We start from the raw sequence: 16,937 nt of genomic DNA on the forward strand, positions 1-16,937 counted from the left end.
TCTTTAAGATTAAAATGAGAAATTTTTCAACTTTGATTTTATCTTGAAAGTATGTGGCTCTTTTGTATTGCAAAATCTCTTCGTTTAAATCTTTAATAAAGTAGTTCAAATATTTTACTTTGAAGGGAAGAACTTGAATTCTTGAATGAATTAATTGAAAACTAGAGAGTTCATGTTAGATTAAAAGTTTATTTTCTAATGTCAACACAGAAGCAGAAATGATATCCTTCAAATTGTTTATCCCTAAGAAATATTTTACCACAAAAATACCTTTAAAATCCATCTCAAGAATGCAATCTCTATAATTTATTCTACCTGACGATTTTTTTAACAATCTGAACTAATTACAAACGAGATGTGTGGGAAGGAAGGTATCTCATCTGTCAAAAATTAAATTGTGGTAAATATAAGAACGTTTATGTTTCATTGACAAATTGACACTTTATTGAAAGGGGCTTAAATTTCTTAAAATATGAATTTTAATATCAAAATATATTACATATAGGTGTATATTTATCATTTGGATAAAATGGAACGCCCTGTCATATGTCAGGATATGAATTACGTAGTACATATTATGTCGTATTTTTAAACTTCTGTAAACTGCGTCATAAATTTTAACCTGTTTTAAGAGGTTTTTAACTAAAGTATTCTGAGATTTATAAAGCATTTGCTAAGTCTACTTTTTCACTGTTTTTGGCACATGAGCCTAAATTTTTATTGTAAAATGTCATGTTATTGATTTATGGTAATCATAAATTGACTTAAAGTAGAATTGGTATGAGAGAACTGAAAAGGATCACAAATTTATACCCCTTGCCTATAACCTTTTACTTTATACTGAAGATTCATTTATATTTCGTTTGTATCATTTTTTCTTAGTTTTAGAACATTTTACCATGTTGGTCTAACTTAATTTAGTGGTTACATCATTTTCTCATCAAAATAACCTAGAATATGCAATCTCAGTGAATATTTAAATAAGTGAATTCTCAACTTTCCAGGAAATCAGTTAGATGTTGCAAAATGTACACTGTAACCTTATATTGTCTTTTTTTATTGTGTTGTTGGGTTGCCACTGAATTTACATATGCCCCTCATCTTCATATTCTTTTATTCATATCTAGAGGTCAATGTAAGTTCAAGTTTTAGTATTGCATGTCAGTTTGTTCCGCACAAAGTCTAGACTAGATATATGAATCTATCCAAAAGACGTGAAGAAATTAAAACAAAACAAAAAGAAACAACATAAGATATGCGATAACACCATGTTCTTGATGAAAATGAAACAAAACAGAAAGAATGAATGACACAATATTCAAATGAAAGAAAAAGCCCAGGAAGATATGAACAAAGGCCAACCATTGATGAAACTTCTGACTAGGCTTACAGTGCTCAATGCTAATCTTTTATCAATTCAAACTAAATCTAAATACATCTTGTGCACTTGAAATGAATACAGGTCTGGAAAAACATAAAGATGAACATGTCTGAGTAGGATTATTGTAAAGATATTTTTTTTAAATAATAAAACAGTAAAGTTTAAGTTACATGAATCAATTTATTAGCAAATATGATCCATGTGGGATAGATTGAAGTAAGCATATAAAAATCTGGTGAAAAAAAAGTCCAGCAGTTTTTATTTTGAATTTACAGCGCTAATCTTTTATTAGAAATTTAATAGTATTTTTTATGTGGGAAGGGTAGGGCGAAAAAAAAACTTATATAAAAGTATACAATTATTTAGTTTGATATGTATATAATCTGTTTAAACCCCAGAACACACACAGTTCTAGAACTCAATCTCTCGCCCTGGGCAAACAAATACTATTGTTTGGTATAAACACAATCTAGATTGATTCGTAATGATCTATACAAACTAATTATCAACATTGCCAATCAAAAAATAATCTGTCACAATCATGGACCCTATTCATGACAGATCGTTATAAGCTGATTATGAGTACTAAACATATCTTCTTTTTGAAGAGGTGTTAAACCCTGATATTAAATCTATCTTTCTCTGAGAGAGGTGTTGAATTTTGGTCCTATTACTGCTAATTGTACTGCTTTACTGAATATTGTATTTGATTTATTATTTCTTAAGAAAAATAGGCCATTGGACAAATATTGTATATTTTCAATTCATTATGAATTAAAATAAATGTAAACAAATATGTTGACACAAATAACAATGTATGTCATAACATTCTTGTTGGAGAATTTGAGCTGTCAAAAGTTTAATCAATTATAATTTTTTTTAAATTCTCACAGTTGAATTTATACATGTATGTCCCATCTTTATTGATTAAGGTCAGCGGTGGATCCAAAACATTTCATAAGTGGGGGCCCACTCAGACTGTCTAAGAGGGGGCCTGATCCGTTCATGTTGCAGTGATTCCCTATATATATAATCAACCATTTTTTCCCCAGAAAAGGGGGGCTCTGAGATGCTAGTCGGGGGAAGATAGGGGGAGTGGGACGTTGGAAATTACTTGCAGATTATTAAAAATGAACCTTAAAAGCCAACATGTTATCTTACTTTCATATTTATATTGATTAGTTTAACACTTACATGTATGGCAGAATATTGTCATGTCTATAATGTTTTTTGCAAAAAATGTTATAAAGCCTTGTCAACAGGCAGGTATTTACAGTTATAGGTGTTCTGTTTCAGTGATGAATGACTTGTTTCTCACCTTACATTGTGGTAGAATAAGATATTATTACTTTTATAACAAATACATTAAAAGTGTCATATTTTTCTCATAACACCTTGCAAAAAATGTATATAGATATAACTATTAATTTCATAAATTTAAGATTTTTTGGTGTCATTTTATAAGACAAAGAATAACTCTTAGTGAACTGTTTTGTAATCATGTCTTTTTTTCTTATTTGAAGATGTTGCTTTCCATTTTTGTGTGTGTCTATACTTCCATTTTGTATTGTCACTAGTAAAATACACCCTTTCGCTAATCCCGGCTGACCCGGCCGCTTAAACTTTTGACGTCAACAACAATCACTTTTCAATTGTGGCGTCAGATATTTTGTTTTATGATGTCAAAATTTTACGGGAACTGTGTGATATTCAGCAATGGCAGACAAATAGCGATAACGTGTATTATATTATTGCATTCACCATTGTAAAAATAAGTAGATGTGGATTGCTAGAGTGACACTACTTTCCACCAGAGCCCAAATGACTTAGCAACTTTATTATATTTTGCTCTGCATGAATTATGAATTATGATTTTATTTATGTAAATTTACATTTTCACATAAAGTTCTGGAATTTTGAAATTTGATTCATAACAAATTTGTTTTTAAAAAGATAAATGATTTACATGCTTATCAACATTTATCTATTTAAGAAAAGTGTCATGTGCAGATTTGACTCATATAAGGGTATTAAAAAAATCAACAAATAATGGAATTTAGAAAAACATCTTTTTATGGTAATTTTATTCAATGCATATAGATAAACACATTAGAAAATGAAGTTCTATAGAATATGAAATTTGATGTAAAGTGCAGTTAACTTTGAAAATGAACCATTTAATATCTTTTTACTTTGAAAAGAATTCGTGCATTAACATACCATCGCTAAAAATCACTCATATGTGCGAAAAAGTTTCAAATATGATTTGTAAATAGATTATAAATAGATCAAGTTATTAAAAATTATGTCATGAAATAACCCGAATAATTCAGTCGTTATATTCCGCTGATCTACGAAGGCTACATTAACACCTGAACGTCTTCCTCGATCAAGACCGTCAACCGGAAAATTCTCACCGCTTTGCAATATGGGAATTTTGATTTAAATTGGCAGCTAAAGAAGGAGGAGTTTTGGATGTTACTTGATGTTAAACGATGTAAACTGATGTTAATTAATGTTAATTGTTGTTAATTAATTATTATCGGATTTGTGTTAATTGAACACACGTGTTTGATAAGACAATTACAAGATAGTTGCGCAGACTCATTATCCTGATCGCCGCTGATTGGCTCTCTCTCACAGAGAGCAGGCGACGCGGCCAATGATCACAAGGAGTTCAAGCCTTCGTGTGGGAGAAAATCGGACACGGAAAGGGCTTGAATTATTCGAGTTAGTCATGAAATAACATACACTTGAATTGTGATATTTTCTATGATCATATTGAAGAATAACTGGTCTCTGATTAAGCATAAATAATACAGTTCTTTTGTAGCCAGGATGTCTCAGAGGGGAGTTATTTAAGGTCAAAGTGCTTTGACTTTATTATTTAACATTAAACTGATTCTGGACTTCAAAAAGCTTTAACACTGTAAATTTTAAAATAAAAAATTGAGGATGGTAAACTAACTAGGAATGTGTCAAAGAGACAACAACCCAACCAAAGTGCAGAAAACAGGCCAAGGCCACCAATGGGTCTTCAACACAGAGAGAAAATCCTGTACCCAGAGGTGGGATTCTGCTGGCCCCTAAAAAAAAGCATTTAATACAATATAGTTTATAACTTTAGGGGGATAGGGGGAGGAGGTCTCTTGTAAGCCCTCTTATCCTCTTCTTCCTCTTGGCAATGTGTCAAAGCACCCCTATTGAAAATGAAGTCTTCATGATAAACTTTTGCAGCCACTGAATAGATTATATAAGCCTGTCAGCCTGTAGTGGGGGAAAATTTTCAGCCTTGACTTTTTGGCCTGTGATGTGTATGCAGACTAATTGTATAAATTTAGATTTAAGTGGACTGCATTTTACCAAATAAAAATCTTGTCAATTTTTTTTCTCATAATTAAATTTAATAACTTCAAGGAGTGGAAATATTTAGGAAAAATAACACAATTGAGATATTTAAATAATCTATAGAAATAAAAGAATGTTTTAGAATCTTTATAAAAACCTCTCTCCTGCTAAGCTATCATATAATAGTTGACAATAGGCTTTTTATGCATTTATTCAAACTCAGATGTTCAATTCATTGTACTTAAAAATACATATTTGTGTCACAGTACTATAGAAATTGTTTACTTTTTATCTACTCCAAGATTTGAATTAAAAAATTTAAATACCACTGAAAAATATCTATTTGACCCTGATCAACATGTATGTGAAATTTTAGATTGTTGAAAAAAAAAATGTGCATATTTGGTGAATATCAAACAGCAAAAATTGTTCATATTTGTTAAATATTATTCATTGTATGATAAATAGCAGAAACAAATGTGCATAGGTTGCGATAAAGGTTAAACAAGGTTTTTTCTCTACTTTTGAAAGTTTTATGTATCAAATACTATAGCATGTGAAATACAAGGTGTACATCTCCATTCATGTTTATAGGTCTGGAAAATGAATTGGAGGAATTCTATTGATGTTTTATTGCTATATAAAATTTTTATGTTTCATTAACAACCCATGGGTTTAATACATTTTAATGTAAAAGAAGAAGCATTTGAAGTTCCCCCTTCAGACAGGTCTTATAAAGATTTTAACAATAGAAAAAGAGGTCGATATTATAAATTCAGAATTACTTTTTTTATACAATTTCACATGTTATCCTGATTTCAGAAAATTTTCAAAATTCCAGTTTTTTTTTGTGCAAAGTGTCACGTTGCAATTTTTTTTTGAATTCACTGTAATTGAGAAGGAAAATAGGAACTGATGAGTTTCACTGCATTATTCCAATGGCAGTGTAACTTCATCATCGATAACCAAGGGTAACGATCCAGTCCCTTCCTGGATCGTAACCATTGGCTAGCAAAGTCTGTGTAATTTAATCAGCAGACCATTTCCAGTTTTCACAGGACAAGGATGAATTTAGATTTTTGTTGTTGTAAACATCCTGCTGTTGGTCAACTATAGTCCAGTAACATTGAATATTCTAATATAGATAATTACACAGGAAATATTAAAATGTTTTTATTTCCACATGTAGCTCAAAATGTCAATGGAATTTTTATGTAAAAATATGATATTTTCCATAATTTAATTTGTAGTTATATTTGTAACAAAATGTTAAGCCACACTTAAAAATATTTTGGTTTGCTCAATTCCTTACCCAGAGGTAGAGACAGTTGGTAGGAAGGTAGGCTTTTCTAAGGCATAGGTAGGCAAAGAGAAAATTATAGTGTCTGATGTTTGTTAGTCCATGATGCCTATCTTAAGAAAAAAACGATTTTGAATAGACAGCTATTTTCTGGGTAGTAGCGTTAGAGCAAACACACATACTCTTTTTTGTGGCCTAATTAGTCACAAGTGGTTCTGTCAAAAATGATCTTGGACTTCCACAACCAAAAATCCTGGACTTATGAATTCAATTATCTTCAACGTCCCTCTGAAGTAAAGAGAAAATTTGTGTATTATACTGAAGTCATGTAAAGACAAGCTTTATAGTATTTATTAATTCAGACTTTTATGAAGTATTCAGGAATTAAATGCAACTTTTACTTTTATCTAGCTTAAGGACTTTTGGATATAAAGGGGATTTACTTATTTCAGTTATTGAAGGGGGTAAATGAGGGTTTTAGTTGTTGAACTGATGAAAATGAATAAACAGAATTTAACATTGACATGTCCTATATTTGGAGTGTTACAGCGACCTATTGTTGGTTAAACTTCTTCACCATTTGGCCTCTTGTGGATAGTTGTCTCTTTGGTAATATCATACCACATCTTAGAGCAGGCTTATTTTATATGAATTGTATGTAGATAGTTTTGAAATCAGAGTCAAATTCTATGTAGTAAATAATTAAGTGGTTATTCATTTGTTATTCGTGACACATTCTAGGATTTGAAAAAAATGAATTAAAATGTAGATGTAGAATACTTTTGATTATTTAAGAATAAGTATCTATCTATATATTTCAAGAAATATCTGTATAAAAAAGTTGAAGTAGTAGTGATTTTCATAAATTTGGAATCCACAATTTTCAATCTCTGTTTGTTTAAATTTTACATTAAGACTTAGCACTTTCTTAGCTGTGACTTTTTCTGTTATGATGCGAATTCCCCTTACGAACCCCTCTTCTTCCCAATATGGACACGGGTCTACTTAAAAATTTTGTAGTACACTCTATCACTTGTTTAAATGAGAAGATTAGTCCCAATATTTAGTTAGTGTTTAATTTGTTTGTTAAGAATTTAAATAGACTTTAGGGTATTTCAGTAGCGGTTTGAAAAGTAAACACCCCGATTTAAGATTGTTATCAGTATATATTGAAATAGAACCAATTTAGTGGCTGTAATTGCATCTGTCATGATCTGATAGCCATAGCATATGCTTACTTAAGTATCATAGAAAGTTACAATTTTAAAATAGGTTTCATATTTCTGGTCACACTTGAGGTTAACAGGGGTCATCAGACGCTGATGGAAATGACCCCAAGCTTTTTTGTCACTATCATAATTTTCTGTCAAAAACTTGGTACAAGAAAAATTTTAAACAAGAAAACTTGGTTGAAGTCATATGCTGCTCCTATCAAAGTTTTTCTGGTGAAGAAAATTTAAGAATATATAAAAAAGAAGATGTGGTATGATTGCCAATGAGACAACTATCCACAAAAGACCAAAATGACACAAACATTAACAACTATAGGTCACTGTACGGCCTTCAACAATGAGCAAAGCCCATACCGCATAGTCAGCTGTTACACATAAACAAACGACAACCACTGAATTAAATTGGCTTTTTTTTAACTCCTTCACTATATCTTCTGTGCATCTCCATTTTTAATAGCTGTAAAAAATAATATCCTATATATACTTTTTAATCTACTGAAATAGAATTTTAAACATACTTAAAAATACTTATTCAATCACCCATGACATAAACACATCAACTCCAATACTTTTATGTATACCAATTAAATGTTGAATGAAAGACATTTCATTCTGATTTGTACTTTTAAATCTGTTACTGATTGATAAATGGATAGATTACGCTGTTTAATTTATGATGCAATAAATTCTAAAATTTTTGGGATATACTTAAATTTTAATTTTTTGTTGGAAAAGCCTTCGCAAAAATAAAGATGTAAATTTTAAATTGTTATATTTATTGCTTCATCTGTATGCACTGTATCTTGCAATTGCATTAACATTGATGATATTAAATAAAACGAATACAATAAAAAATGAATGCAAACATTTCTCAATTAACTGCACTCATGACTGATTTGCCCTTAAAATAAAAAATGTCTACAATATTACCATCTGGAGAGCTACAGTGCAAAGTTACATGTTCTTTTTGTAATTTAATTATATATCATGACTTTTTCCAATTGTACATATATGTATTCATTTCAAAAATATGGTGTGAACAAGGCAAATGTAACCTTATCTCTTTTGTGCAATGTAATGCATATTGAAATGATACTACTGTAATGAAAAATAAGTTGAATTGTGGTTTTTTGGGGTGGAATTTTAAACTTTGTAAAATGTCATAAGATATTATTGGTTTTTCATAGTTTTTGCATGATAAAGTGCAGCAATTTTATATTAAAGTTTAATTATTACCTGTATTTTGAGATGATTTTTTTCTGCACTTTTTATGTAAGTTATATGATGTTAAATGTAACAGCTGTCATTGTTAATATGTTGCAATTATCTTTCCATATATACAATGTACCGGTAGTAGTATGCTTACATCCATGTCAATTGAATCAACCTTGGGGATGGTTGTCTCATTTGCAATGATACTATTACTCTTGATTTTTATGACCCATTTATGGGCATTATGTTTTCTGGTCTGTTTGTCCGTTTGTCCTGCTTCAGATTAAAGTTTATGATGATAGTAGTTTTTGAAGAAGTTGAAGTCCAATCAACTTGAAACTTAGTAAACATGTTCTCTATGATATGATCTTTCAAATTTTAATATCAAATTAGAGATTTTATCCTATTTTCATGGTCCACTGAACATAGAAAATGATAGTGCCGATATGAACACATTCTTGTATTTCCAACCAGTAAAGTTTTTTTTTCTTCTTCATGCTTTCTAAAGCTTAAAATTATAGAAAATGACATGCAATGCAAAACACAGACTTTGAAAGTCTGCAAAAATGCAACATGGCATGCGATGTAAAATCATTTAGCAAAGTGATTATATTATTACGTTACTGGTATTTAGGGATTTTGTTGTTGTGATACAGTTATTTATTATACTCATGATACTAGAGGGAAATTAGTTTGATCAAAGAAAAGCATATTATCCTTTAATGAAAAAAAGGTAATTATTTAATGAAAATAACACTTTATGAATTTTATAGGGTTCAAGGTTATTTATATATTTACCTTCATCAGAAACACCCTAAACCCATAAATTTGAAAGTAATGGAGATAAAAATAGCTTGATAATTCAGGAGCTAAATTAATAAAGAGACTTAAAAAGAAAAAGAAATGTTTAAAGATCAACTTTGCCCCAGGAGGTTGGAACCATTTTGATGTTAAAGTAATGCATTTGTTTGCTTTTTTGTACTGGGGTATATTGCAATAGCGATTTGTGTTGTAAGAAAGATTAGAGTTTAACAATATATCGATACATCCAGGGTATTGTGAGAATTCACAATTACCCGCCACTACAAATTTATATAGATATAGGAAGATGCAGTGTAAGTGCCAATGAGACAACTCTACATCCAAATAACAATTTAAAAAAAAAGTAAACCACCATAGGTTAATGTACAGCCTTCAACATGGAGCCTTGGCTCACACCGAACAACAAGCTATATGCACATCTTGTACAAATCCTTGTTCCCAAAACATAAATTTATCTATTAAGCAGAAAGAAAGTGATTTTGATTATTAATATTCTCTCTGTAAATTTTTTTTTGTCAAAAATTGTGGTCAAACTTAAAAAAATAAAATATATTGGAAACCTGGAGGCCTGGGAATAGGAAAGAAATATGGATTTGACCAAGGTCTGTGAATAAGAAAAGCATATGGATTTGACCAAGGCCTGGGAATAGGAAAGGAATATGGATTTGACATTTCCAGTTTTACATTAAAAACAGTCTGCCATTGTTATATACACCAGTAAAGCGAGGTCAAAGTAGAGATAAGTCAATTCTGCTTGTGTGTCTGTATTGATGCTATCATTGTACAGACAGTTAGATCATTGATTAGGATATAAATATATCAAAATATGAATATTAATTTGGGGAATGTAATTAGTCATTGATTTCCTCCACTGTCAAAAACTGATACCATCATAGACTATTGACTCTAAGAGTGCTCTGTCGTTTACAGATGTATTGGTACTTTTATGGGACATTTCAAATGTTAATTGAGACTAACAAGTATAAAAGATATAGTGCACAATTTGTTCTAGAAGATGAAGATGCTGATTTTTTAGAAATAAAGGAAAATCCAGGGTTGAAGACTTATGTAATATTCATTTTGAGAGAAGTTATAACTAGTCTAGTGTGAAGTCAGTGGTGGATCCAGGGGTTTCTAGGGTTAGACCCCCCTGCAATCAATGAATTTGAATGGGGACACAAAGTTGAAACCCTCCTTATAAAAATGACTGGATCAGCCTCTTGGAGTTGTAATTTTGGCAATAGTTAATTCTCACATTCACACAAATAAGCATCACTGGACCTAGCTTCCAAATATTTTGGTTTGAGCAATCCTGCTTTAGGTTCTAGTTCAGAAAACAGCTTAAAGCCTGGCTAAATGTTGGAAAGTGTTTATTTCATCAATTAAAGTCCCAGCTGTAACATAGACAAATTAATGATTGACAACATTTCAAAATTTCATTACCTTAACTAAGGATGTTAACAAATTCAAATTTGCAAGAAAAAACACATCATCTATTACAACAACAAACAAATATGTACATCTTTTTAAACAGTTCTCAAGGTTAAGATTTTCCCATCAATTGTCTTTCTTAAACCATGTTAATCACTAACGCAAAGGGACACAACTCTTGCCTTGTAATTTACTTGTCAAACCTACATACCTACCTGTTGATGTGGACACTTACAACATGATGTAATACAATGTTTACATTACTGACTAATTGATCAATTATGTCAGGGGTTATAGGTCATGTCCTGATCAATAAAAAAGTAACCTGGAGGGGATCAATAATAACAACTTTTGTGAATGTAACATGACAATTAGGTGTCTATATCAGGGGCCAGAAAAAGGGGGAAACATGTTGTTATGAATTTAATCTGAATGAGTAACATTTTCAAGGAAACAGTCATCAATGGGTTTTATAGCAAATTCTGCCATTGCTTATTGAACTTTTAGTATATGTGATATCAATAGTTCTTCTTCTTAGTACAACCTCCTTTATTTGGAGCACCTCCATATGGAGTTTTTCCTTAACTTTAAAATTTTAAGAAAATTCTTTTCCAACATATGTACAGTCTAATTGGTTTTGATGTCTTTGTTCATAATATTTGTTCAGGGAATATATAGTAAGGCCATAATAGCCCTTCATTGAGTGACCTGGGTTCGTGTGTGCCTTTTTTAGGTGCTTTACCAAGAATCTACTATGACTGGAAATAAGGCTTAAAGTAATAACATCTTTTTCTTATATACCAATTTTTGAATGTCATTTAGAAGTCTCATGAATTTAAATGCATTATATAAAAATACCAGCCCACATCAAATTGAAATTCCTTGTTATGTAACAATTGTAATTTATTCTTCCTGAAGAATATTTAAATAACTGTCATTTTATTAAAGGCGAACATGAGCATATTAAACTTTCAAGTTTTTTTGAATTTATAATAATATTATGATGTAATGGCATGTTAAAGGCATGCTGCATGTATGAAACTTAATGCATATATAATATCTGGTAATATGAGGCTTGAATATTTCAAATGTTTTAAGTTAATTATTTTTGGAATTTGTTAATTTTCATTACAATGTAATTCTTCTGAAACTATGTTAATATTGTAACTTTCTTCCTCTGATAATCTTGACTTTTTCAAGATTTGATAATTCTGTTGAGCTTTTTGGGTTTAGATGCATACTTCTTCATCTTTATTTAGAAGGGAGGCTTTATTGGATTCATCCTGTCTGTCTTTCAGTCTTTCCCTTTGTCTGTCAACATGTGTTAAATCCAAAAATTTGAATTGTAATGTTAGATCTTTTCATATCTGTAAGAAGCAGGCTTTCTATGTCTGAAACTTTGAATTTTTCAATATTTTGAATGAACTCAACTCTGATCTTGAAAAATATTTTCGTCATACTGCAGACTGACAGTGATGAGTTGTATGTGTGAGCATTTTTTAGACCTGTCAGACACCTTTTTCCTGTTTGCTCATACATGTTTGACGAACTTAATAGTTTTTGTCACTACAGTACCACTAGTGACTACAAAAAATAACTTCATATTTGGTCTGAAGCTTGACATTGATGAGGTGTAACGTTTGAGTGATTTAAGGATCTATATAAATAACACCTATACTTCTGTTTCCCATTGAATTACAAATGGAACATGATTCATTATAATGACGAATGTTACAAACTTATTATTTGTTGATTTAAACTAATTGTTTTCAGCCTATATATGTATGTATTGACACCGCCTGAAATTGGTTAGGAACCAATTGAACATTGATACTTATTTATTGTTGATCATCTCAACAAGATTGATTTTCTCGATTGAGCCAGGACGGTGAATGTGAGAAAAGCAATCAAGTTGAGATGACCTGAATGATAATCTGTTTATCGCTATTTTACCTATGATGACATTGTCAATTTCATGTCAATTCCATTAACGCCACATTCCCCCTTATAGTTTCTAGCAATAATTTATCATATCTCTCAGAGAAAGGAAATTTTCAGTCAGCAAGATCAAAGGAAAATTTTGTAATATAGTGATACTGTATATCAATGTGTTACAATAGCCCTTGTTCCGAGCTGCACATCTCAATTCATCGATCTGTACATAAGAAGGTTATTAACAGGAAATAAGACTTAAAACCTGCATGTTTTGTAATGTCTTATACTTATATAGAAAACTAAGTGATCAGCCATGCATGCGTACATGCACATATATAGATAACTAAGTGATCAACCATGCATGCGTACATGCACATATATAGATAACTAAGTGATCAATCATGCATGCGTACATGCATTACTAATAATCCTTCTTTGGGTTAGTTCTCATCATACATCTCTTATCAATTTTCCACAAATCAAAATTATTCCAGATTAAAAAAAAATCCTTCGTTATAGATAAAAGGTGATGTGGGATTGATGTTCAATGCAAGGTATATATTTATAGATTATCGTTGATTATCTCAACGAGATTGATTTTCTCTCTTGAGCTGGAACAGCGAAAGTGAGAAAAGCAATCGAGTTGAGATGACCAATGATAATCTGTTTATCGCTATTTTACCTATGACGACGTTGTCAATTTCAATGTCAAATTCGTTAGCAACGCCACGTGGCCTCCTTAGTTTCTAGTGATATATTTTCCATCTCAAGCGAAAAGCATGATATGAAAATTATCACAAAAAAAGATCAAAAGAAAAATGCACAAAATAGAGATATATGAAGCATACATCTATCATTAAATTTAATACTTTATATAGTTGATGCATTTTGATGTCCCTCTCTTATTAATTTATTGATTATGGTCTCTAAATGCAAGTAGGATGAAAAAAGGAAATTTGAGAATTTTAAATCCTGCAAATTCCTGATTTGAATTTTTAATTGCTTTTCCTTAATGAAATATTTCAAAGATATGAAGAAGCTCAGATTCATTAATCTGGTGTATATAGAAAAGTATATGATTGTAAGAAGAGGACATTTTGAAATTTTCTTAATGACTGCTCGTTAATCTACCTGCTTCAAAGTTACTTGTATAATATACTACCTGTTGAAAAAAAACTATTATTCAGTCTTGAAATGCTACACTTATGTATGGGAGTAAATCAATGTTTTAATATAAGTTTTGTGGATATTTTATGATATCATTTTGGTCCATATTTATGTTACAAAGTAGATTTATTACAATGCAGATCATATCATATTTACAATTATATAATATGTTATATTGAACATGTTGTATTAAAAGATATTTAAATGAAAATCACACAGTTCTACATATTAATCTAAGCAGATTGTTTTGTACTTGCTGTTTAGAGTATTTTATATCAGTTTTAAATCCAGGATTTTATCTTAGCATGCTCAGGGAGAGGGGAAGGGTGGTGCTCCAGAAAATTTTTGTAAGTGGATGGTTCTCTCCTGTGAATCCTGCTCCCTCCACCATTAAAATTTGCCTCCATAATGTGGCCAAATGTGCTGAGAGTGACTTTAATCCCACCTTAACTAATCAATAAATATTTATCTGCAATGGCTTAAACTTTTACTATTCTTAAGTGATCACCATTTCACTGAATAATATGGAAGTTTACTCAAACATTCTAAACAAATGGATTTATAAGCAGTCCACACATTTAGTGAAGTGTCTAATGTACACAAAACTATACTGAAAAGTCTTCACCACACATAATGTGCTGGGAATATTTTATTCATAAAAGATTCTCAATGGAATTCCATATAACCATTGATTTATTTCATGCTAACCTAGAAAGTATTTGTACTTTCAACCTTAATGTAAATGACTTATATATATCTGCATACCCGTAGCCAGGGGGGGTTCGGGGGGTTTGGACGAACCCCCCCTTGAAAACAAATAAGCACTGTTAAAGTCAATGTTCTGTTCGAATTGTGACTGTTAAAGTCGAGTTTGTGAGTCAAACAAACCCCCCTTTAGAAATTCCTGGCTACAGGCCTGATCTGAATCAATTTGTAACATTTTTGTGTAAATGATGACATGCTTGGTGTATTAATCACCAAAGTACAATATAGTTGCATTGTCATTGTAGTATATATGCATTGTTATTTATTTAATTTGCTATATTATGTTTGTTTTTAGCTCACCTGGCCCGAAGGGCCAAGTGAGCTTTTCTCATCACTTGGCGTCCGGCGTCCGGCGTCGTCCGTCGTCATCCGTCGTCCTGCGTCCGTCGTCGTTAACTTTTACAAAAATCTTCTCCTCTGAAACTACTGGGCCAAATTAATCCAAACTTGGCCATAATCATCATTGGGGTATCTAGTTTAAAAATTGTGTCCGGTGACCCCGCCAACCAACCAAGATGGCCACCACGGCTAAAAATAGAACATAGGGGTAAAATGCAGTTTTTGGCTTATAACTCAAAAACCAAAGCATTTAGAGCAAATCTGACGTGGGGTAAAAATGTTCATCAGGTCAAGATCTAACTGCCCTGAAATTTACAGATGAATCGGACAACCTGTTGTTGGGTTGCTGCCCCTGAATTGGTAATTTCAGGGAAATTTTGCTGTTTTTTGTAATTATCTTGAATATTATTATAGATAGAGATAAACTGTAAACAGCAATAATGTTCAGCAAAGAAAAATCTACAAATAAGTCAACATAACCAAAATGGTCAGTTGACCACTTTAGGAGTTATTGTCCTTTATAGTCAATTTTTAACCATTTTTCGTAAATCTTGGTAATCTTTTACAAAAATCTTCTCCTCTGAAACTACCAGGCCAAATTTAAACAAACTTGGCCGCAATCATCATTGGGGTATATAGTTTAAAAATTGTGTGGCGTGACCCGGCCAACCAACAAAGATGGCCGCCATGGCTAAAAATAGAGCATAGGGGTAAAATGCAGTTTTTTGCTTATAACTCAAAAACCAAAGCATTTAGAGCAAATCTAACAGGGAGTAAAATTGGTAATCAGGTCAAGATCTATTTGCCATGAAATTTTCAGATGGATTGGACAAATTGCTGTTAGGTTGCTGCCCCTGAATTAGTCATTTTAAGGAAATTTTGCCTTTTTTTGTTATTATCTTGAATATTATTATAGATAGAGATAAACTGTAAAGGGAAACAATGTACAGCAAAGTAACACCTAAAAATAAGTCAACATGACCTAAATGGTCAATTGACCCCATAAGGAGTTATTGCCCTTTATAGTCAATTTTTAACAATTTTCATAAAATTTGTAAATTTTAACTAACATTTTCCACTGAAACTCTTAGGCCAAGTTCAATATAGATAGAATGATTGTAAGCAGCAATAATGTTCAGTAAAGTAAGATATACAAACACATCACCATCACCAAAACACAATTTTGTCATGAATTCAAATGCGTCCTTTGTTTAATATTCACATAGACCAAGGTGAGCGACACAGGCTCTTTGGAGCCTCTAGTTTGTTTTTGTCACAAACTAATTATGTTTATATTAGTTGACAATGAAGATAATTAATATTTGCTGGTTGTGTTTTTATGTAAAGAATGCAGTTTCAAATTAATCAAATTTAATTTATTTTGCATATATGTTTATGTACATGTACATGTATTGTCGTGTATATCAGCTTTTGACACTATGATATCTAACTACTTACTTACTTATAAAAAAGAAGATGTGGTTTGATTGCTAATGTGAAAACAGCTCTTCACAAGTGACCAAATGACACAGAAAGTTACAACTATAGGTCACTTTATGTCTTCAACAAAGAGTAAAGCCTATTCTATGTTCTGCAAGATTGTAAAAAGAGAACTCAGTCTTAGATTTGATACTATTTTTTTGTACTCGAACAAAATAACTGTATTCTCTATTATTTTCTTTCAGAATTGTTTGGAAATGGAAAGATACTTAAAAAGTGAACCAAAATTAACTTCTTACAAAAAAATATCGGACACAAATCCATGGGACGATTGTGTAAATTGTGAATCAAAGTATACAGAACCTGACGGTATCCGATTAGAAATGAAAGACGAAAACGGTGAATATCATCATTTAGCCGATTTAGACGATTACGAAGGATCAGATGATGAGGATGATGATGATGATGAAGATGGGAATGAAACGGAAACGGAAGAAAGACTTCAACAATTAGCACATTTAAATCTAAATGATCCGTGTTCGGATAGAATTAGTTTACATAGTTT

General features: G+C 31.2%; 1 protein-coding gene across 1 annotated transcript in view; it reads left to right on the top strand.

Moving 5' to 3' along the window:
- Positions 1 to 16,932, top strand: part of LOC134700842 (Krueppel-like factor 6) — a gene marked incomplete at its 3' end in the record, with an annotated part of 42,737 nt that extends 25,805 nt beyond the window's left edge. The window contains exon 2 of the mRNA XM_063561995.1: positions 16,618 to 16,932. Within this exon, the coding sequence (XP_063418065.1) occupies positions 16,618 to 16,932 (315 nt within the window). The remainder of the gene's footprint in view (positions 1 to 16,617) is intronic.
- Positions 16,933 to 16,937: the final 5 nt, after the last annotated feature.

This window comes from Mytilus trossulus, unplaced genomic scaffold (assembly GCF_036588685.1).
Source record: "Mytilus trossulus isolate FHL-02 unplaced genomic scaffold, PNRI_Mtr1.1.1.hap1 h1tg000174l___fragment_2___debris__unscaffolded, whole genome shotgun sequence".
Taxonomy (NCBI): Eukaryota; Metazoa; Mollusca; class Bivalvia; order Mytilida; family Mytilidae; genus Mytilus; species Mytilus trossulus.